The following is a 24,944-nucleotide window of genomic DNA, read 5'->3' as shown; positions in this document are numbered from 1 at the left end:
AAGAAGGAGTCCTATTGGGCCGTTTTGGCCTGCGGGACTCCGGAGGCAGCTGACAGCTCCCGGATGGCCAAGCGGAACGCGGCTTTGGCGGTTGCTGAGGCAAAAACCTAGGCGTGGGAGGAGTTTGGCGAGGCCATGGAGAGTGACTTCCGGACGGCTTAGAGGAAATTCTGGTCCACCATCCGGCGTCTCAGGAGGGGTAAGCAGTGCACCGTCAACACTGTTTACAGTGGAGATGGCGTGCTGTTGACCTCGACTCGGGACGTGGCGAGTCGGTGGGGAGAATACGACCTCAATAAGACCTCAATTCCATCGACATGCCTTCCATTGTGAAAGCAGGGCCTGGAGACTCTGAGGCGGACTCTCCAATCTCTGGGGTCAAAGTCACTGAGGTAGTTAAAAAACTCCTCGGTGGCTAGGCCCCGGGGATGGATGAGATCCGCCCGGAGTTCTTAAAGGCCCTAGATATTGTGGGGCTGTCATGGCTGACACGCCCCTACAACATTGCATGGACATCGGGGACGGTGCCTCTGGATTGGCAGACTGGGGTGGTGGTTCCCCTCTTTAAGAGGGGTTCCGGAGCGTGTGTTCCAATTACAGGGGAATCACACTCAGCCTCCCTGGTAAGGTCTATTCAGGTGCTGGAGAGGAGGGTCCGTCTGGAGGTCGAACCTCGGATTCAGGAGGAGCATTGTGGCTTTCGTCCTGGCCGTGGACCAGTGGACCAGCTCTACACCCTCGGCAGGATCCTCGAGGGGGCATGGGAGTTGCCGAGGCAACTGATAAGGGCGGTTCGGTCCCTGTATCACGATGCCAGAATATGGTCCGCATTTCCGGCAGTAAGTGGGATTCATTCCTAGTGAGGGTTGGACTCCGCCAAGGCTGCCCTTTGTCATCGATTCTGTTCATAATTTTTATGGACAGAATTTCTAGGCGCAGCCGAGGCGTTGAGGGTGTCCGTTTTGGGGACCTCAGCATCCCGTCTCTGCTTTTTGCAGACGAGGTGGTGCTGTTGGCTTCTTCAAGCCGTGATCTCCAGTAGGGGTGTAAATCGCCGGATTTGTCACGATACGATATCATATTGATACAAAGAATCACGATACGATATTTGCCGATATCTTAAAGCCTGCTGTGATTCGTTCACGATACATCACAATATAGTGCTCTACGATCGATATAGAACAATATCCTGATTTATAATAATTCATACGCAAAATCAACAAGGTACTGCAAACTCTTCATTTTGGAAATTATAAAGTGCTTCCAAAAGAATGACTTGAAGCCCAAAGGTGAGCGAATTTCCTCGTCTTCTTGGACACTAGCCATAGCACCAGCCCAGGAGCCGCGTAGTTGTCGGCTCCCCTTTCACGTGCCTGCTCTGCTCACAACACAACACGCCGCGCACTGCTCCCGGAAAGAGGAAGCAAGCAACAATGAACTGGATTTCAAAATAAAGTCGCGTCTAATGTCCGAGGTCAAAAACGGGCGATATAGATCGATGTTTACTTTTAGCATCGATGCCAACAAATCGTAGAGCATTATATCGATTCATCGATGTGTATCGATGAATCGTTACACCCCTAATCTCCAGCTCTCGCTGGAACGGTTCGCAGCCGAGTGTGAAGCGGTCGGGATGAGGGTCAGCACCTCCAAATCCGAGTCCATGGTCCTCGGTCGGAAAAGGGTGGAATGCCCTCTCCGGATCGGGGATGAGATCCTGCCCCAAGTGGAGGAGTTCAAGTATCTTGAGGTGTTGTTCACGAGTGAGGGGAGGATGGAGCGCGAGATCGACAGGCGGATCGGTGCAGCGTCGAAAGTGATGCGGACTCTGTACCGGTCCCTCGTTGTAAAGAGAGAGTTGAGCCAAAAGGCAAAGCTCTCACTTTACCGGCCGATTTACGCTCCTAACCTCACCTATGGTCACGAGCTATGAGTCGTGACCGAAAGAACGTGTGCTCACATGCGTGTGCGTGTTTTGCTATTTACAAAGTATGTAATTTGTGCGTTGCTGTATCACACAGAATATTTGTCAGATGACGTCGATTCATCCGAACTATGCCCAAGCCTGTGGTGGCTTTTGAAGTGGATGTCCTTGTCTGTCGCATACTCACCTAAATTTCACTCCATCGTGTTGCTCTTCCTCACTTGGCTTACAACGAGCACTAGTTTCCTCACTTGGAAGCTGCTTGAAAGCTGATCGCTTGCGTTTTGCCATGTTCTCTCATTCTCTGACTTCTTCCTCGAAAACTCCACTACTACTCCCTGTTCTTCTGTTTGGGCTGGCAGATCACCTCTTTATGAGTCAGCAAGAGCAACTCTGCTATCAAGTGGTCACAGTTAACCACTACGATGCTCTATAACAGGGGTGGGGCAATTCATTTTTACAAGGGGCCACATGAAAAACCTAAGTTGTGTCAGAGGGCCACACCAACGATAACGTAAATCTGCTCAATTTTCTTCCATCGTAAAATGCGCTACAATTATTATTTTAAATAGCTGGTACTGGTAATTAGAATACAATTATTCTGTTTATATTTATATTTAACTATGTGAAATTGTGGTGTATAGGTCAAATATAAAAAAATCATTAATCAGTACAATTTATTCTTAACTTCTTTAACTTTTCCTCAAACTGTGAATTACAACACATTTATAGAAACACATCAATGTGTCCTCAACCCGCCTTGTTACGGTACGTCGGGAGAGTGACATATTCTCAAATGCGCTCTTTTTCTCCGGGCATATCAGTGCAACAGAGTCCAATAAGCACTCCTTAATAAACTCTCCATCGGTAAACGGCTTACTTTTTCTGGCAATTTTGAGCCATCTCCGCAATATGCCAGCACCACTGTGAAGTGTGATTTTTCATGACCAGTTGTTAGTATATTAACACTGCCCTTTTTCTGCTACACTTCGGCCCATGGGAATGTCAAACGTGAGGGGGATCTCGTCCATGTTAATAATATGATCCGGTGTCACGTTGTGCTCAATCCAAACTTTCTGCTGCTCGATTACCGTTTTCGCCTGCATATTTTACTACTTGCAGTTTGTAATCTGCAGAGTATGATTTTCTTTTCGGTGCCATTTTTGTTAAGCCCTTCTCAGTTGATATGAGCTACAGCCAACGGTGAATTTATCAAAACCGGCCTAGAGCGCCCTCATCCGATTTAGTCTGAAAATAACATGTGAAGTGAATCGACTTCACAATGACGGTAATGACGGTGTGAATCTGTGTGAGTGACAAAAAATGTGTTAAAAATTTCACATATATGTCGCACCTGAATACAAGTCGCACCCCCACCCAAACTATGAAAAAAGGTGCGACTTATACTCCGAAAAATACAGTAATTTGATAATTTGATAACACGACAGCAGCTACCTTCCGATAGTTCCTCCTACTCAGCCGATGATTTCATGAAATTTTTTGCTCGAAAGATTCAATCCATTAGGGATGATATCACGGTGACCGTTCCAAACACCCAGTCGAGACTTGCAATTACGTACCGTTTTTTTCCGTGTATAGTGCGCCCCCATGTATAGTACGCACCCCTAAAAATGGCATGCTGATGCTGGAAAAAAGCTTGTACCCATGTATAATACGCACCCAATTTTTATGAATTTTTAAAAAAAAAAATTTAATTTTTTTTTTTTTTTTTTAAGTCCCAATGATTGTCACACACGCAGGGAGGCAATGGGTCCCATTTTTATAGTCTTTGGTATGGTCTTAACTAGGCTGGATGTAATTTTTTTTGTTGGCATTGATTTCTCCGACTGCCCGTAAACGCACCACCGCGCACGGGAAAGAGGCGGCTCTGTATGGGAGAGACGTTGAAGAGGAATAAAAACACCCTTGGAAACCAAAACTTGCCCCTCGTCGTGACTCGGAGCCGCAACAAATGTTTCGGATTTGTGTAGGGTACATTGTGAGACAGCAAACGAGCAGGTGATCGAGCAAGCCTTGTCTGATACGAGAGCATTGCGGTCGCATGGAGCGTGTTTGAAGTGAACAGCAGAGAAGAAAGGAACAAGGCAAAGTGTTGTGAAATAAAATGCACAGAACGGATGCGCAAGACACGTCAGCTATATAAAGAGCGAGAGTTGTTTTCTTCCTATTAGTTTCAATTCACAGTTTAATTAGCAGTTTCAATCAGCAAATAACAAAATGCGTATTACAGGTAATATTTTATTTCACAACACTTTGCCTTGTTCCTTTGGTCTCTGCTGTTCATCCTAAAACACAAAGGCGCTCTTTAAGCAATGCGACAGTGAGCGCCCGGCGCGCTGCACCAAATTAAGCTCCCTGCGCAGTGCGCACTGAGGTCCACTTAAATTTTAGAAAGTACATCAGGACTTTAAAAATATCTTCTAAATTTCAGCGACGGCTCTGTCACACTAATGCGACCAGCGCGGTGCAGTTGGGCGGTCGGCGGCGCGCTACGGTTGAGCGTTCTCTCTCGCGCTCTCTCTCTCGCTCTCGCACACACGCACACGCGCACACACGCAAACCGGATATCATACGGAGGCCGCCATTACAGATGCGCAGAACGGATGCGCAAGACACGTCAGCTATATAAAGAGCGAGAGTTCAGTTCTCTACCTAAATCTGTATTACAGGTAATATTTTATTTCACAACACTTTGCCTTGTTCCTTTCTTCTCTGCTGTTCACTTCAAACACGCTCCATGCGACCGCAATGCTCTCGTATCAGACAAGGCTTGCTCGATCACCTGCTCGTTTGCTGTCTCACAATGTACCCTACACAAATCCGAAACATTTGTTGCGGCTCCGAGTCACGACGAGGGGCAAGTTTTGGTTTCCAAGGGTGTTTTTATTCCTCTTCAACGTCTCTCCCATACAGAGCCGCCTCGTTCCCGTGCGCGGTGGTGCGTTTACGGGCAGTCGGAGAAATCAACGCCAACAAAAAAAATTACATCCAGCCTAGTTAAGACCATACCAAAGACTATAAAAATGGGACCCATTGCCTCCCTGCGTGTGTGACGATCATTGGGACTTAAAAAAAAAAAAAAAAAAAAAAAATTTAAAAAGAAAATTAAAAGTTTTTTTGTACCCATGTATAATGCGCACCCCAGATTTTAGGACAATAAATTAGTTAAATTTTGCGCACTATACACGGAAAAAAACGGTAAGTTACTTTAAAGGCTTACAATCATGTGATAACCCTCTCAGATTTTAAAAATGTGTCCCTTGATAAGGCTATGTAAGGCTTACACAATTGGTTTGTGCGGCTAAACAGACAATTTGCTTACTCGACCCGCTTCCAGGCAAACTTGTCAAAGAACTATTTCAGATTTTAGGATCGTCTGTCTTAAATATAATTAATCTGTCCGTGTCCTCTAGCAGTGTGCCAACAGCCTTTAAGACCACTAATAATCAACCGTTACTTATGCGACCAAATCTCGAACTGGACGGTCTCAGTAATTGTAGAACAGAATAGAATAGATATTTGTCCATGTCACATGTACAACGAAATTTAAAAAGTGCCAACCGATCCGCGCATGAGATAAAAAATAAATAGAATAAAAAGATAAAAAAATAAAATAAAATACAAGCTAAAACCCACAGAAGAACATACACAGACATAATCATTTGCGTTTAGCTGCATTCAATGCGACTACCGCTGTAGGGTAAAGAACGGTTTCAAATCTCCCCTTCACTGCAAAAATTCTTGAAAAAGTAGTAGCGCAGCAACTTAATGATTAAATGGTGGCTAACAATCAATTTGAATCTTTTCGGTCTGGGTTTAGGGCTAACTATAATGATTATATATTACCCTTCATGCAATGGCAATCTTATTTCTGTTCGGCTGATCTCATGTTCTGTCTCTCATTAGTTTCGCTGTATAGTAGCTTGCTTACCATATAGCCTCAGTCTGTTCCAAATTGGTTTCAAGATATTGACTGTCGGGTTTTGTAGATTGTTTTGTTTTGTCCTGTCCTTCGTGTTATCATTTCCTGTTTTATTTTGTACATCACATTTCAGATCATGGGTCCTTCCTCTGCACGGCCGTCCACTTGACCTCCCTGTTTTGATAACTACGTACACCTGTGTCGTCCGCCCTGATTGTCTGCACCTGTGTCCTCCCCCTTCCGTGTGTGTATTTAGCCTGCGTCTTCCCCTTGTCTTGTGCCAGTGCGTCTTGCTAGTCATGATCACCAGCGACTCCGTAGCCATAGATATTCCCCGTGAAAGCCTTGATAGCAGAGACTTTTTGTCCAAGCTCTGTGCTTTGCTCGTGAGATTTTGCCTTCGTTTCTCCCTCAGTTTGAGGCGCTTTTTGTTTGCTGTTCTCAGCCCTTTTTTTCCCTCGTGTTGAGGCGCTTTTGTTTTTGCCTTTTTTCCCTCATCGTGAGGCGCCTTTTGTTCTTGGAGCTGTCTTCCGTGAAGGAAATAAACTCCTTTTCTGTAACTCTGCATTCGAGTCCTCTCCCTGCTCTGACCCTGACATTACGCACTGGCCAGACATGGACTCGGCAGAGTCGGAACAGCTGGCCGCCGCAGTACGCTACCAGGTGTCGCAGCTAGCCCAACACCAGCAGCAGGTAGATGCCCTGGGAGTTGGTGTTCATGAGATCAGGAAAACACAAGAAGACTTCAGAGCCGGCAGATGCAAGACGTCCTCACGCTACTGACCGCTAGACCAGCAGCGACGCCCAGTCCACCAGTTGCTTCCCCGGTCGATCGTCCGGTTCGCGCTCCCATGGCAATGGGGGTCAGACTGGCTCCTCCTGAACGGTACGCCGGAGAACCCGGGCTCAGCAAAGCCTTCATCACAGAGTGCGAGATGCAGTTCGAGCGGTCCCCAGGCGATTTCCCCACAGAACGCTCCCGAGTGGTGTACCTGATCTCGTACCTGACGGGAAGGGCCGGGGCGTGGGCAACGGCAGAATGGGCCAGGGATTCCGCTACCTGTCGTTCTCTCTCCGCTTTCATCGAGGCCCTGCGCATGGTGTTCGATCCGATCTCCTCCGACCGTTAGAAGGCGCGTAAGCTGCGCCAGCTGTCCCAGGGTCGAGAGTCGGTCAGCGACTACACGATCCGCTTCCGCAGTCTGGCCGCGGAATGCGGGTGGAACCCGATGGCCCTGTATGATGTTTTTCTCAAGGGTCTTTCCGGAACCATCCAGGACCAACTCATTCCCCTCGATCTTCCCGCTGACCTCGACGCTGGCTATCCGCACGGACAACTGCCTGCAGGACTAGAAGAAGCAGCGCGCAAGCCGGAGCGCGACCGTCTTCTCCCCCGTGGCAGGGGTGGCATCGCCGCTCCTCGAGACGCACCGCCAACGATCGAACGCGGCACTGCTACCGCCTGGGATTGAACCAATGCAGCTCGGCCGGGCCAAGTTGAGCGAAGAGGAAAAGCAGCGCCGACGCCAGGAAGGCAGATGCTATTACTGCGGTGCACTAGGACATATTGTCCTCTCCTGCCCGGAGAGGAGGAATCTGAAGGTAAGCACCTCCGGTAGCCAGCAGAAGGGTCGGACCCTACCCATCGGCACGCTTACATGCCTCGGGAAAATCACCAAACTTGGTGTGCTAATTGACTCTGGGGCAGATGAGAGTTTGATTGACTGGACTTTTGCTCGGAGATTGGGGACAAGAACCGAACCCCTAGCCACGACCGTGAAAGCCAAGGCGCTCAATGGTCAGGCGCTCTTTGATATATCCTAGGTAACCGAACCTCTCTCACTGTCTTTCGGGAATCATCACGAGAAAGTCAGACTGCATGTGGTAACCTCCCCCATGAATCCGATTATCCTCGGGTACCCGTGGCTATCGCGCCACAACCCAACCATGGACTGGGAGTCCGGGGAGATAAGGGGATGGGGACCCTGTTGCCAAGGGTCATGTATCGTACCTAACTCCCCGATCAGCCTTACCCGTGGTTCTAACCCCGACTCCGTTCCTCCTGTCCCAGACCCCGAAACTCCGGACCTGACCGGTGTACCAGTATGTTACGACCGACTCGCGGAGGTATTTAGCAAAGCCAAGGCTAGCTCTCTACTGCCCCACCGTCCGTACGACTGCGCCATAGAGCTCCTACCTGACGCTACTTTTCCCAAGGGGAGACTTCATTCCCTTTCGGAACCCGAAAAGCAGGCTCTAAATGAGTATATAGACGCGTCACTTAAGGCGGGATTGTTCAGACCCTCGTCCTCCCCTGCAGGGGCCGTTTTTTTCTTTGTGGGCAAAAAAGACGGTACCCCACGCCGCTGCATAGACTACAGTCCCCTCAACCAGATCACTATTAAAAATCGATACCCCCTTCCACTCATGGCGACGGTATTCGATCAGTTGCAGCAAGCCCGGGTTTTCACCAAGCTAGATTTGCGTAACGCTTACCACCTCGTGCACATCCGGGAGGGCGATGAATGGAAGACGGGATTCAACACTCCCCGAGGACACTTTGAATACCTTGTGATGCCGTTTGGTCTCACCAATGCCCCCACTGTTTTTCAGGCCATGATTAACGATGTTCTGGGAGACTTTATAGACCGTTTTGTTTATGTATATTTGGATGATATCCTAATCTATTCACCGGATATGGAGACGCATGTTAAGTCGGTCCTGCAACGCCTCCTGGATCATCACCTTTACGTCAAGGCTGAAAAAAGCGAGTTCCACGCCAAGACTGTCCTTCCTTGGTTTCATCATAGCCCCCGGTAAGGTACAAATGGAAAGTAAGCGCGGTGACACAATGGCCGAGACCCAATAGTCTCAAGAAAGTGCAGCAATTTCTTGGCTTTGCTAATTTCTATAGACAATTCATCAGAGGCTTCAGCGCCACAGCGGCCCCGGTGCATGCTCTCACTTCTCCAAAAGCCCTGTTCCGTTGGACGGCGGAGGCAGAGGCCGCCTTCCAGGAGCTGAAGAAGCGATTCAGCTCCGCCCCGATTCTCACACTACCCGACCCGTCTAGTCAGTTCGTGGTGGAGGTAGACGCCTCCAGTCAAGGAATCGGCGCCGTCTTGTCCCAAAGGTCACCAGCGGACAACAAGCTTCATCCGTGCGCCTGTCCCGACGGCTGACCCCCGCCGAACAGAACTATGACGTAGGAGATCGAGAGTTGTTGGCGGTGAAGCAGGCTCTCGAAGAATGGAGACACTGGCTGGAGGGAGCCCAACAACCCTTCTTGGTTTGGACTGATCATAAGAACCTACAGTACATCAAGAACACTAAACGGCTGAACTCACGCCAGGCTCGTTGCGCCCTTTTCTTTAACCGTTTCCATTTCACCTTGTCCTACAGACCGGGGGCCAAAAACTTCAAGCCTGTTGCGCTGTCGCGCGTCTACAGTCCAGATCCGGTGGCCAAGGAGCCCGAACCCATTCTCCGTCCTCACTGTGTGGTTGGGGCCGTAACCTGGCCCATTGAAGACCTAGGGAAGCAGGCCAACGGCGATGAGCCACCCCCTGGTAAATGCCCGACGAATCGACTGTTTGTTCCACCCAGGCTGCGTCCCCAAGTCGTCCACTGGGCACACACCTCCCGGCTCGCCTGTCATCCGGGCGTGAGAAGAACCCTGTACGTCATTCAGCAGCGGTTCTGGTGGCCCTCCATTGGGGCCGAGGTCAGGGAATACGTGGCATCCTGCTCCATCTGCGCGCGGAATAAGAACACCCTCGGCGCCCGGGTGGGTTTGCTGCAACCTCTCCCCATTCCCTCTCGACCATGGGCCGACATCTCTGTGGACTTTGTCACGGGACTTCCCGTATCCAAGGGGAAGACAACGATACTCACTGTGGTGGACTGTGATGGATACTAAAATGGCCCACTTCATTGCCCTGCCCAAATTACCCTCAGTGAAGCGAACGGCCGAAGTCCTCATGGACCACGTTTTTAGGGTACACGGATTCCCGCGGAACGTCATGTCAGATAGGGGCCCCCAATTCGTGTCCCGGTTCTGGAAGGAGTTCTGCAGACACAGGGGCCACCGTGAGCCTCACTTCGGGCTATCACCCGGAGGCAAACGGCCAGGCGGAGCGCATCAATCAACAGCTGGAGACAGGCCTCCGCTGCCTAGTGGCCCAGAACCCCTCCACGTGGAGTAAGAACTTGATCTGGGTGGAATACGCCCATAACTCCCTCCCTATCACAGCTACTGGGATGTCCCCTTTCGTGTGCGTCTTTGGCTATCAGCCCCCGGTCTTCCCTGCTAATGAGCCAGAGGTGTCTGTAACCTCGACGTGGTGAGACGATGTCGTCGCATTTATGTCATGCTGTTGGGTTTTGTTTTGTCCTGTCCTTTGTGTTATCACTTCCTGTTTTATTTTGTACATCACATTTCAGATCATGGGTCTTTCCTCTGCACGGCCGTCCACTTGACCTCCCTGTTTTGATAACTACGTGCACCTGCGTCGTCCGCCCTGATTGTCTGCACCTGTGTCCTCCCCCTTCCGTGTGTGTATTTAGCCTGCGTCTTCCCCTTGTCTTTTGCCAGTGCGTCTTGCTAGTCATGATTACCAGCGACTCCGTAGCCACAGATATTCCCCGTGAAAGCCTTGATAGCAGAGACTTTTTGTCCAAGCTCTGTGCTTTGCTCATGAGATTTTGCCTTCGTTTATCCCTCAGTTTGAGGCACTTTTCGTTTGCTGTTCTCAGCCCTTTTTTTCCCTCGTGTTGAGGCGCTTTTGTTTTTGCCTTTTTTCCCTCATCGTGAGGCGCCTTTTGTTCTTGGAGCTGTCTTCCGTGAAGGAAATAAACTCCTTTTTTGAACTCTGCATTCGAGTCCTCTCCCTGCTCTGAGCCTGACGATTGACAGACTAAATGTGGTCAAGAAATTAGCAATTTAATCAATATTTTTCATACATCTGGATCTTTTTCTGTCCTGAAATTGTAATGCACGAACTGAGATTTACAATGCTTTGCAATGGCGTTTTTTTTGTTTTGTTTTGTTTTTACACCAGCATTCATTCAAGTCTCTAAATTCCATTAGAGCAAAGCCTGCATCTGTTATTTTGTCACATAAGGCTTTAAGCTTTTTAAAAAATGCTTGCAAGCGTCAAGGTGCACAGTTCGGCATACAACAATGTGCCTGGATTTGCTCCTATAATCTCATCGTCACTCGCGGCAAGGTCAGTGAAAAACTTCCTAGTGGATTCCTCACTTTTTGGTGAGATTTAAATATTTCCCAGAACAAAAATTCTAATATTGTCATTGCAGAAGACTTATTTACACCATACGTTGCTCAAATGTTTAAAAAGTTAGACATTTGATTATTTGTAATGTGTTATTATATTTATATTATATTACTGTATTTTTCGGACTAAAACTCCCTCCGGAATAGAGGTTGCATTAGCTATAAAATGCACAATAACGTGAATAAAACATAAATAAGTCACTCCGGAGTATAAGTCGCATTTTGGGGGAAACTTATTCGACGAAATCCAACACCAAGAACAGACATGAACGAGCAACAACAGGCTAAACATAGGTATGCTAACGTGACATAAACACAAACGAAGAGCTGAGAACGGGCCTGACGTAACATTCAGAGTTATTCAAATAACTACCGTTTTTTTCCGTGTATAGTGCGCAAAATTTAACTAATTTATTGTCCTAAAATCTAGGGTGCGCATTATACATGGGTACAAAAAAATTGTATTTTTTTTTTTTTTTAATTTTTTAATTTATTTTATTTTTTATTTTATTTTTTTGAAGAAAGTCATGGTACAACAAAGCCAACAGCAGGACTGACCGACAAAGACGTGGAACAAAAAGACAGGGTGACATTACCAAAGACAGGAACAGAAACCAAACAGACATCATGACATCATCCGACGGTGAACGAGGGGCAGACAGGACTTAAATACAAAACACGTTACATCGATTGAGGTGACACAGGAAGAGAGGGGCGACGCGGACAGAAACTATGGCAACCTAGACACATAGCAAAACTGGGGACGAGACATGACAAATCTCCCTCGAAATCAAACTTGAAATCACCTTTCTTCTTGTTTGTTGTCAATCGCGCATCGCATTCAGCCATCCTGCCCAACACACTTAGTCAGTAAAATTCATAATTGACGACACATCGTTTGATGCGATGGTGCAATCCTTGATGGTGTGTTATTGTCAAATATTGTTTGTTTTTTAATCTCCATCGCGGACCGGACGTCATACGGAGGCAGTATGACTGCGCATGCGCACTATGGATCCGATGCGCAGAACGGATGCGCAAGACACGTCAGCTATACAAAGAGCGAGAGTTGTTTTCTTCCTATTAGTTTCAATTCACAGTTTAATTAGCAGTTTCAATCAGCAAAAAACAAAATGCGTATTACAGGTAATATTTTATTTCACAACACTTTGCCTTGTTCCTTTCGTCTCTGCTGTTCACTTCAAACACGCTCCATGCAACCACAATGCTCTCGTATCAGACGCTTGCTCGATCACCTGCTCGTTTGCTGTCTGTCACAATGTACCCTACACAAATCCGAAACATTTGTTGCGGCTCCGAGTCACGACGAGGGGCAAGTTTTGGTTTCCAAGGGTGTTTTTATTCCTCTTCGTCTCTCCCCTACAGAGCCGCCTTTCTCACGTCCGCACGCCTTTTTCAAATGTGCGCACTGAGCGCGGTGGTGCCTTTATGGGCAGTCGGAGAAATCAACGCCAACAAAAAAAAATACATCCAGCCTAGTTAAGACCATACCAAAGACTATAAAAATGGGACCCATTGCCTCCCTGCGTGTGTGACGATCATTGGGACTTAAAAAAAAAAAAAAAAAAAAAAAAAATTTTTTTAAAAATAAAAAAAATAAATTTAAAAAATTGGGTGCGTATTATACATGGGTACAGGCTTTTTTTCCAGCATCAACATGCCATTTTTAGGGTGCGTATTATACATGGGGGCGCATTATATACGGAAAAAAACGGTATTATATAAAGAACACGTTTATAAAACCATCTGTGTCACTCCAATTCATTAAATCCATCGATCATCCTTTATGTCAACAATGCCGGCCGGGTGCGCGCCGCTGACGGCGGTTGCACTTCAAAATATTCCACAGGCCCACATAACGATATATAAATTATATATCAAATAACTATTATATAAGCAATAATATTATCAAACCACCTGTGCCACTCCAAATCATTAAATCCATCGCTTGCACTTCAAAATATTCCACAGGCCCATATAACGATATATAAATTATATATCGAATAACTATTATATAAGCAATAATATTATCAAACCATCTGTGTCACTCCAAATCATTAAATCCATCGACCAAATTCCTCGTCCTTTGTCAACAACACCATGCGTGCGCCCTGGCATCAGCCTCGTCGTTATTCCACAGATCTAGTATATAACTATACTGTAGCGTTAAAGTACAAGGAAAGATGTGGTTTTGGTAAACGGCTCTTTATTTAACAAAACAAAAGTTCAACAAGCCAACAACTACTGAACTGTAATGATGAAAACATATACAAGTTACTACACGAAATAAAATATATCAAAAAACTATAACAAATAGTTCACCGCCACACGGCCCCAAGCACTGGCGTGGACTTCCAGGCATGTGGCGGCATGGACTTCCATCCCCGGAGGTGGCACTTCCAGCCACGGAGGTGGAAGGGAGCTCCATAGAATAGGACCGGGCGTGCGTAAAAGCCATGTCTGAGCCCCATCCACCGTCCCCGGACAGCCACCCGGCGGAGCACCGGCCCCCGACTTCCATCCAGGGAGGTGAAGGAGAGTTCAGTAGAGTAGGACCGGGGATGCGTAAAAGCCATGATAGCCTTTCAAACCAGGGTCGGACTCGGTCATTTTTGCCGGACTCGGACTCGGAGCTGATTTTGACCGAGTCCACCGAGTCCGACAATAAAAAAATTCACTCAAATCATTCTCGTTATGAAAGATTTGATCACAAAATGTGTGTGGCTTTTTCTTAAATGAACACGTTTGACATTGCTATGATGTCAGCTTTTAATTATATTGTGCTGTCATGTTAAAGCAAATTAATAAATGCAACAATATTAATTTGCTTTGAAAATATCTGAGTAATAAAATAAAATGGATAGATGGATGAATGATGATCACAATTAAGTATAAAGTCTCCTTTGCAATATATATACTTCTTGTAGCCTGTACCCAAAAAGAGGAGTTTCTTTGCGATAGTTGTGGGGTCGTCACTAATTATTTGTGTTTAGATAAATGTCTGAGCTATAATGGTGTAATTAATGATTAAACCTTGAAAGTATCTGTTTATTGTATTCGTTTATATGTTTAATAAAGACGAAGCCATCACAAAACTGTTGTAATTATTTAGATTTTGATCTAAATTAACCTTGAATAAAGACTAACCAGTCACATGAATTAACAGAAAAAATGGACAGCCGGACTCGGACTCTGACTCCTGGTCAAGAGGCCGGACTCGGACTCGGTGCAAAAATCCGACCGAGTCCACAGCCCTGTTTCAAACTCTTCGTCCTCCGTGTCACTTACAAACAAAGTCGTTAATGATGCTGGTAGTACGTGGGGCCCTTCGTCATCCCGTGATCGAATCTTTGTCCTTTATGTAAACAACCGCCGCGCCACGCCATGCCGCTGACGTCACTTGAAATTCAAATTACAGTAATCCCTTTTTTGGAATTTTGAAAATTTGTGAAAAAATTCACATACGTATAAGTCGCTCCTCAGTATAGGTCGCCCCCCCACCCAAACAATGGAAAAAAAGATGCGACTTAAGTCCGAAAAATAAGGTACCGTTATTTCTGCACTATTAGGCGCACCGGATCATAAAGCGCACCTTCAATGAACGGCCCATTTTAAAACTTTGTCCATATATAAGGCGCACCGGATTATAAGGCGCATAAAATAGAAGCTATACTGCAACAAACTGAGGTTGACTAGGGTTGCGGTATGCATCCACTAGCCAATAACCAACGAGCCCTCTGTAAACAATCGGGTTTCTCAAACGATCTCCTATAAAATGATCGGAACTGACTAAAGTTCCATCTAACGCATTGGTACTACTTACCGATGTTTCCCTTCCATATCGATCCGTAGATTTACTCGCAACATTAACAGAGCAGCCTATTTTGACATGAAATAGCCTGGTGCGTATAGCAGCCATCGTTATAACATTAGCCATCCGCAAATTCCCATGAGCCTCAGCTCGCAATCTCCCATGAGCCTCAGCAAAGTGTAAATCGCGTTTCTCAAACGATCTCCTATAAAATGATCGGAACTGACTAAAGGTCAATCTAACACATTGGTACTGCTTACCTATGTTTCCCTTCCATATCAATCCGTAAATTTACTCGAAACATTAACGGAGCAGCCTATTTTGAAATGAAATAGCCTCACGGGTACAACAGCTATTCGGTCACGCCCCCTGACTACAGTTGCCGTAATGTTGGGAAGCGATGCGACCTTAATTTAATTTACTAGTCGTACTAAAACGTACTGAAACATTTTGGCAGAGCACTGTGTACAACCAGTATGGCTCAACAAATTCATCAATTGATCCATATATGAGGCGCTCTGCATTATAAGGCGCACTCTGTTTTTTTTAGTAAAATCTAAGTTGCGCCTAATAGTGCGGAAAATACGGTATATTTTATTATATTATATTACCGTATTGGCCCGAATATAAGACGACCCTGACTATAAGACGACTCCCTCTTTTTCAAGACTCAAGTTTGAAAAAATACTTTTTGAACACCAAATTAAATTTTTATACAGAAAATGATTACAGGACATCTGAAACAAATATACTCGAGAGAAAAAAGCATGTTATTTTGCCTCATTCAAATCATGCAAAATCTGTCTATCACATAAAGTTAAAGTTAAAGTCCCAATGATCGTCACACACATCTGGGTGTGGTGAAATTTGTCCTCTGCATTTAACCCATCCCCACGTGATTTTAATCCATCCCCTGGGGGAGAGGGGAGCAGTGAGTAGCAGCGGTGCCGTGCTCAGGAACCATTTGGTGATCTAACCCCCCAATTCCAACCCTTAATGCTGAGTGTCAAGCAGGGAGGCAATGGGTCCCATTTTTATAGTCTTGGGTATGACCCGGCCGGGGTTTGAACCCACAACCTTCCAGTCTCAGGGCGGACACTCTACCACTAGGCAACTGAGCTGGAAAACACATCATATCGCATCTTAATATCTGAACATTTAAACATAGAAACTAAAGTGCAATCACATTTGTAAATTCAGGTTTTTGAGATGTAAATAAACCTACTGTTTCTCCATTTTCTGTTATCTCTTCTCTCATTTTCTTCTCCTTTCTTTCTTACCGCTATTTTTTATTTTTCTTCCTAGTGCTACCGCTATTTTTATATTTCTTCTTCGTGGCATGGGTTCGCTTTGACCTGGGGAGTTAAGTTCAGCATTCGCTTTCAAGCAAAGGTCACCAATCTTTCTTAAACCGAGAGCTACTTCCTGGGTACTGATTAAGGCCAAGGGCTCCCAGTTTGACACAGACTTCTGAAATAGCCAATTTGCTCAATTTGTTTTTCACTGTGTTATTATTGTCATTTCCAGTTCACATGTAAGTGTGATTTTAACAAAAATAGCAAAAATACAGTCAAACCTTGGTTTTTGACAACAATCCGTTCTAGAAGGTGGTTCGAGAAGCAAATCGGTTGAATTCCGAATCTATTTTTCCCATTACAAATAATGGAATTTTTTTTAATCCGTTTCAAGACAAAAAAAACTCGCGTTTTTGAAGCATTTTTTCATTTGCGCATATTTGTCCGATCGCGCACCTGCAGCGCACCGCCGAACGCGAAACCGTAACGTGTCGCCCACCGCGCAACTGCACCGCATTATTGTGACAGAGCCGTCGCTAAAATTTAGAAAATATTTTTAAAGTCCTGATGTACTTTCCAAAATTTAAGTGGACCTTAGTGCGCAGGGAGCTTAATTTGGTCCAATCGCGCAACCGCAGGGCGCCGGGCACTCACTGTCGCATTCCTTTAAGAGCATCTTTGTATTTTAGGATGGCTTTACTGGTCCCACTTACTTTTTTTGGAGACATGATTAAGGGTTAATAGAATCCTCAAAGTAACGAAAATACAATAACAACGGAGTCAGTCCGCATTCGGGCCGCGCGGTCGGGTTTTCTTGGGTCCTCCCGGCTCATCTCGCGAGGTTCGACCTCCGAATTTTGTTCGACAACCAAAGCAAAATCTCAAATTTTTTGTTAGAATTCCGATTTGTTCGAGAACCAGGACGTTCGAAAACCGAGGTTTGACTGTAAAATAAATAGATGCAGCTCACTGACAAGTGCCGCTATTTGAGCTAATTTTAGAACAGTCCTGCGGGTGACTCATGAGGTCCTCACGGGTGACCTGGTGCCCCCGGGCAACGTGTTGGTGACCCCTGCTTTAAAGATACGTATATGGCGCCATATACCGTTGTGAATGGGTATACCGTTTTTTTCCGTGTATAGTGCGCAAAATTTAACTAATTTATTCTCCTAAAATCTGGGGTGCGCATTATACATGGGTACAAACATTTTTTAATTTTTTTTATTTTTTAATTTTTTTTTTTTTTTTTAAAGAAAGTCATGGTACAACAAAACCAACAACAGGACTGACCGACAAAGTCGTGGAACAAAAAGACAGGGTGACATTACCAAAGACAGGAACAGAAACCACATCATGACAGTAACACATGCAATGATCCGACGGTGAGCGAGGGGCAGACAGGACTTAAATACAAAACACGTTACATCGATTGAGGTGACACAGGAAGAGAGGGGCGACGCGAACAGAAACTATGGCAACCTAGACACATAGCAAAACTGGGGACGAGACATGACAAATCTCCCCCGAAATAAAACTTGAAATCATCTTTCTTCTTGTTGTCAATCGCGCATCGCATTCAGCCATCCTGCCCAACACACTTAGTCAGTAAAATTCATAATTGACGACACATCGTTTGATGCGATGGTGCAATCCTTGATGGTGTGTTGTTTTTATTGTTTGTTTTTTAATCTGCATCGTGGACCGGACGTCATGCGGAAGCAGTATGACTGCGCATGCGCGGAAGCAGTATGACTGCGCATGCGCACTATGGGTCAGCTGCGCAGAACGGATGCGCAAGACACGTCAGCTATTTACTAATTAGCGAGAGTTCGGTTTAATTAGCAGTTTCATCAAAATGGATAAGAGAGCAAGTTATACTGTAGCATTTCGAAAGAAAGTCATTGAAGTGGCAGAAGAATTAGGCAATAGGGCAGCTGCGCGCCAATTTGACGTCAATGAGTCAAACATAAGACTCTGGAGGAAGAAAAAAAATCAATTTGATGAGGCAAAGGCTTCAGCAAGAGCACCTGGAAGAGGAAAGAAAGCACAGTATTCAGATGTTGAGGAACAATTAGTGGAGTTCGTTAGGCAGAGAAGAGCTGGTGGAATAGCCATCAGCACTCTTGAGATTAGAATTTTGGCAATGAAATGGATAAAGAGAGACCACCCGGATTCAAACTTCAGAGCCTCTCCAAAGTGGTGCTTCTTATTCATGAGGCGCAATGACATTTCAATCAAGAGGAGGACTTCAGTGGCGCAAAGATTACCACAGGACTATGAGGATAAGCTGTTGAAGTTTCAGAAATACGTGATTGGATTAAGAAAGGACTATGACTACGAGGTAAAGGATATTGCTAATGCTGATCAGACTCCACTCACGTTTGATTTACCGGCAAATCGCACCATGGCCTTCAAAGGAACAGGCACTGTACCAATTAAATCGTCTGGGAACGAAAAGAACAGGTTCACGGTTATGCTAGGGGCATATGGGGATGGGAAGAAAATGCGTCCCTATATAATATTCAAAAGAAAAACCTTCCCTAAGAACATAGTGTGGGCTTCTGGTGTAATTGTCAGGTGCCAGCGCAAAGGATGGATGGACGAGGCACTGACTAAAGACTGGGTGAAGACTGTCTGGTGCGCAAATCCATCCATCAAAAGAAGAATGCTTGTGTTGGATGCCTTCCGCTGCCACAGGATGCCAGTCATCAAGGATCTCTTGACAGAAAACAGAACGGATCACGTGATAATTCCCGGTGGTATGACATCGCAGTTGCAGGTGATGGACGTCTCCTGCAACAAACCTTTCAAGACATCCATGCGGCGGCGATGGACTGAGTGGATGGCGAATGGGCATCACCAGTTCACAGCAGGAGGTAATTTAAAGAAGGTGGACCTCCTGGCCATAGCCACTTGGATTAAGGAAGCATGGGAAGAGCTTGATACCAACATCATCATCAAGGGATTCAAAAAGTGCTGCCTCACAAACACAATGGATGGCACCGAAGATGACATTCTGTGGGAGGATCTGGTTGCACCGCGTGCTATGGAAGTAGAGGAGGAGGAGGAAGATGAGGATTGCGTACTGGATGAGGAGATGTACGCTGATGATCAGAATCAGCTGCAAGCTTTGCAAAACCTCATCAAAGAGTCAGATTCAGACTCTGACGAGTATTGATTTATGTATTGTTCTCTTCTTGTCATGTTGTGACAGAATGTGGGTTGAATAAATACCGAAAGAACAATAGTGTGTTTGTACCGTGCTCTGGTCATTTCGTCAAAGAAGGGATAATAGTCCTCTTCTCTTCTTGACTGACAATGAATGTGATAGTTTAATACAATCAGCAAATAACAAAATGCGTATTACAGGTAATATTTTATTTCACAACACTTTGCCTTGTTCCTTTCGTCTCTGCTGTTCACTTCAAACACGCTCCATACGACCGCAATGCTCTCGTATCAGACGCTTGCTCGATCACCTGCTCGTTTGCTGTCTGTCACAATGTACCCTACACAAATCCGAAACATTTGTTGCGGCTCCAAGTCACGACGAGGGGCAAGTTTTGGTTTCCAAGGGTGTTTTTATTCCTCTTCAACGTCTCTCCCATACAGAGCCGCCTTTTTCACGTCCGCACGCCTTTTTCACATGCGCGCACGGAGTGCGGTGGTGCGTTTACGGGCAGTCGGAGAAATCAACGGCAACAAAAAAAATTACATCCAGCCTAGTTAAGACCATACCAAAGACTATAAAAATGGGACCCATTGCCTCCCTGCGTGTGTGACGATCATTGGGACTTAAAAAATAAAATAAAAAATAAAAATAAAAAAATTGAAAAATTCAAAAAAATTCCTAAAAATTGGGTGCGTATTATACATGGGTACAGGCTTTTTTCCAGCATCAGCATGCCATTTTTAGGGTGCGTATTATACATGGGGGCGCATTATACACGGAAAAAAACGATAATGTCTAGACGAATGTAAGACGACCTTATTTCAACACAAAAAATATCTTGTATTTGGGCCAATAGGGTATATTATATTATATTATCCATCCATCCATTTTCTGTACCGCTTTGTCCCCACAGGGGTCGCGGGCATGCTGGAGCCTATCCCAGCTGTCATCGGGCAGTAGGCGGGGGACACCTTGAACTGGTTGCCAGCCAAGTGCAATCACATTTGTAAATGAATGGCTTCTGGTTTTTGAAATGTAAATAAATTGTGATAAAACAACAAAATTGCAATAACTGCATTAACCATCAAAGTGAAGTCTAACTAACTGTAGTCTTGAAACAAATCTTAATAAGGAAAAACAATGCAATAAAATAATGCAAACTGCTACCGCCATTATTGGGGAGCCTGAGCACTGCTCGGATGGTTATGCTCTTTTTGCCCTTGAGTGTCGGTCAGAAAAAGGAGGAAGACGTGGTTCAGTTTTGATTGCTTTACTGAATTATTGGCAAAAAAGTAACAGGCACATAGGGGCATACAGGCAAACTGGCAAAAGGGTATAGGTACACGTTTGGTCGTGAGAGCAGGTGTGTGTAGTGTACATGGGTGAGTCTTTGGGTGTGTGAATGTGATCGGCCTCTACGCCCACCTGCGGACCCACAAGTAGACGACCCTGAAAAGAAGACCGTCATACTCGTTCCGAGTGACTGCCGATGATGATGATGATGAATGTGATTCTTGTGTATGTGATTATTGTATGAAGCGTGTGTGGGGTGTGTGCGTGTGTGTGTGTGTGTGTGCGTGTGTGCGTGCGTGCGTGCGTGCGTGCGTGCGTGTGTGTGTGGTGTGGTTCTGCAACAGACAGAAATACAGCACGTAAAAGTACGCTCAACTTCCAACGTCACACAACACTAGTAGACGGCACACATTACGTACATAACTAACTACGCGTAACGGTTCTGCTATACTAAATAACCATAAATGAAATACTCTCTGCAACACACCAAACAAAAGTCATTGAGACAAAAAAATACATTTGCTGGCGACAGTTAGTCGCCGTGTCGCTGTGTAACGGCTGTAGTCATGCGTGTACGCTGCTTGTACGATGCGAAGCAAACTTAAAGGAGGGCGCCGGAGCTGTCAATCAAACGGCACGCACACGAAGCAAACCGCGATCGGACAAACGGCACAACAGTGGACAGTAGTAACAATAAAATATATATATCGTAATTTTCAGACTATAAGTCACTTTTTTTTTCATAGTTTGGGTGGGGGGCGACTTATACTCAGAAGCGACTTATACGTATGTATGTTTTTTTTTCACAAATTTTTACTTGATCATTAACACATCACTTACAAGTATACGTAGTTGACCACTTCACATGTTATTTTTGGTATACCGTTTTTTCCATGTATAATGCGCAAAATTTAACTAATTTATTGTCCTAAAATCCGGGGTGCGCATTATACATGAGTACCGTTTTTTTCCATGTATAGTGCGCCCCCATGTATAGTACGCACCCCTAACAATGGCATGCTGATGCTGGAAAAAAGCTTGTACCCATGTATAATACGCACCCAATTTTTATGAATTTTTTTTAATTTTTTTTTTTTTTTTTTTTTTTTTTAAGTCCCAAAGATCGTCACACACGCAGGGAGGCAATGGGTCCCATTTTTAAAGTCTTTGGTATGGTCTTAACTAGGCTGGATGTCATTTTTTTTGTTGGCGTTGATTTCTCCGACTGCCCCTAAACGCACCACCGCGCTCCGTGCGCACACGGCGGCTCTGTATGGGAGAGACGTTGAAGAGGAATAAAAACACCCTTGGAAACCAAAACTTGCCCCTCGTCGTGACTCGGAGCCGCAACAAATGTTTCGGATTTGTGTAGGGTACATTGTGAGACAGCAAACGAGCAGGTGATCGAGCAAGCCTTGTCTGATATGAGAGCATTGCGGTCGTATGGAGCGTGTTTGAAATGAACAGCAGAGACGAAAGGAACAAGGCAAAGTGTTGTGAAATAAAATATTACCTGTAATACGCATTTTGTTATTTGCTGATTGAAACTGCTAATTAAACTGTGAATTGAAACTAATAGGTGGAGAACTGAACTCTCGCTCTTTATATAGCTGACGTGTCTTGCGCAACCGTTCTGCGCATCTGTAATGGCGGCCTCCGTATGACGTCCGGTCCGCGATGGAGATTAAAAAACAAACAATATTTGACAATAACACACCATCGAGGATTGCACCATCGCATCAAACGATGTGTCGTCAATTATGAATTTTACTAAGTGTGTTGGGCAGGATGGCTGAATGCGATGCGCGATTGACAACAAACAAGAAGAAAGGTGAGTTTTATTTCGGGGGAGATTTGTCATGTCTCGTCCCCAGTTTTGCTATGTGTCTTGGTTGCCATAGTTTCTGTTCGTGTCACCCCGCTCTTCCTGTGTCACCTCAATCGATGTAACGTGTTTTGTATTTAAGTCCTGTCTGCCTCTCGCTCACCGTTGGATCATTGCATGTGTTACTGTCATTCTGTTCCTGTCTTTGGTAATGTCACCCTGTCTTTTTGTTCCACGACTTTGTCGGTCAGTCCTGCTGTTGGTTTTGTTGTACCATGACTTTATTTAAAAAAAAAAAAAAAAAAAAAAAAAATTAAAAAAACAACAAAAAAAAAATTTTTTTTCTTTGTACCCATGTATAATACGCACCCCAGATTTTAGGACAATAAATTAGTAAAATAATGCGCACTATACACGGAAAAAAACGGTACAATTTAAAACTAAAAAATAATAATTTTAATTATTATTATTATTTTTTTTTTAAGAAAATCATGGTACAACATTTTTGAAGAAAATCGTGTCACGGATGGAGTGTGGAAAGGAGCAGGGCGACCAAGTGCAGCTTGGACCAGGGTTCATTGGAGGAACTCAAAACACAGACTAACAAAACCAACAACAGGACTGACCGACAAAGACGTGGAACAAAAAGACAGGGTGACATTACCAAAGACAGGAACAGAAACCTGTGTTATTGTCAAATATTGTTTGTTTTTTAATCTCCATCGTGGACTGGACGTCATACGGAGGCAGTATCTCTGCGCATGCGCACTATGGATCCGATGCGAATAGTCCTCTTCTCTTCTTGACTGACAATGAATGTGATAGTTTAATACAATCAGCAAATAACAAAATGGTAATATTTCATTTCACAACACTTTGCCTTGCTCCTTTCGTTTCTGCTGTTCACTTCAAACACGCTCCATACGAACGCAATGCTCTCGTATCAGAGGCTTGCTCGATCACCTGCTCGTTTGCTGTCACAATGTACCCTACACAAATCCGAAACATTTGTTGCGGCTCCGAGTCACGACGAGGGGCAAGTTTTGGTTTCCAAGGGTGTTTTTATTCCTCTTCAACTTCTCTCCCATCAGAGCCGCCTTTTTCACATGTCCGCACGTCACTTTCCTCTCTTTTCATTTTAACCTAACTGATCGCGGTGGTGCCTTTACGGGCAGTCGGAGAAATCAACGCCAACAAAAAAAATACATCCAGCCTAGTTAAGACCATACCAAAGACTATAAAAATGGGACCCATTCTCTCTGCTTGGCACTCAGCATTAAGGATTGGAATTGGGGGGTTAGATCACCAAATGATTCCCGAGCGCGGCGCCGCTGCTGCTCACTGCTCCTCTCTCCCCCAGGGGACGGATCAAAATCACACGGGGATGGGTCAAATGCAGAGGAAAAATTTCACCACACCCAGATGCGTGTGTGACGATCATGGGTACAGGCTTTTTTCCAGCATTGTCATGCCATTTTTAGGGTGCGTATTATACATGGGGGCGCATTATAAAAAACGGTAGTTGATCACTTCACAGGCTTTGATATCTTTATCTTGAACATATTCAAAACATGAAAAATTGAGAATAAAAATCCAATAAAGTAATTACCACTTTAAAGCGCCATATCCTCTGGACATGTCCTCGGTCAACAGGATGACATAAAGGACGAGAAATTTGATCGATGGATTTAATGATTTGGAGTGACACAAATGGTTTGATAATATTGTTGTTTATGTGATAGTTATTTAAAATATAGTTTATATATTGTTGTATGGGCCTGTGGAATAATTTGAACTGCGGCGCGGCACACGGCATTGTTGACAAAGGACGATCGATAAAAGACGAGAAATTTGATCAATGGATTTAATGATTTGGAGTGACACAAATGGTTTGATAATATTGTTGTTTATGTGATAGTTATTTAAAATATAGTTTATATATCGTTGTATGGGCCTGTGGAATAATTTGAACTGCGGCGCGGCACACGGCATGGTTGACAAAGGACGATCGCTGGATTTAACGAATTGGAGTGCTACAGATGGTTTTATAAACGGGTTATTTATGTAATAGTTTTTTTTAAATAACTGAATGTTACCTTCAGGCCTGTTCTCAGCTCCTCGTTTGTGTGTGTCACGTTAGAATACCGTATCGTTTAGCCTGTTGTTGCTCGTTCATGTCTGTTCTTGGTGTTGGATTTTGTCGAATAAATTGCCCCCCAAAATGCGACTTATACTCCGGAGCGACTTACACATATGTTTTTTTTCACTTTTTTGGGCATTTTATGGCTGGTGCGACTTATACTCTGGAGCGACTTATAGTCCAAAAATTACGGCACTCACTTTGTGTCAAACACGAATATGATCACA

General features: G+C 44.9%; 1 protein-coding gene across 26 annotated transcripts in view; it reads right to left on the bottom strand.

Moving 5' to 3' along the window:
• meak7 (MTOR associated protein, eak-7 homolog) overlaps positions 1-24,944 on the bottom strand; it is a 135,884-nt gene that overhangs the window by 62,495 nt on the left and 48,445 nt on the right. Inside the window, exons 9-11 of one of the 26 annotated variants that reach the window (XM_061283556.1) lie at positions 19,092-19,331; positions 18,667-19,005; positions 12,775-18,314 (exon numbers count right to left, since the gene is read on the bottom strand). The exons of 22 other annotated variants lie outside the window; for them this stretch is intronic. In XM_061283556.1, the coding sequence (XP_061139540.1) occupies positions 19,269-19,331 (63 nt within the window). In that variant the 3' untranslated portion in view covers positions 12,775-18,314; positions 18,667-19,005; positions 19,092-19,268. 3 more of the 26 variants (XM_061283555.1, XM_061283551.1, XM_061283554.1) reach the window with 3 other exon arrangements.

Source organism: Syngnathus typhle, linkage group LG7 (genome assembly GCF_033458585.1).
Source record: "Syngnathus typhle isolate RoL2023-S1 ecotype Sweden linkage group LG7, RoL_Styp_1.0, whole genome shotgun sequence".
NCBI lineage: Eukaryota > Metazoa > Chordata > Actinopteri > Syngnathiformes > Syngnathidae > Syngnathus > Syngnathus typhle.
The sequence above is the reverse complement of the archived record's forward strand: the minus strand, read 5'-3'. Positions and strand labels throughout refer to the sequence as shown.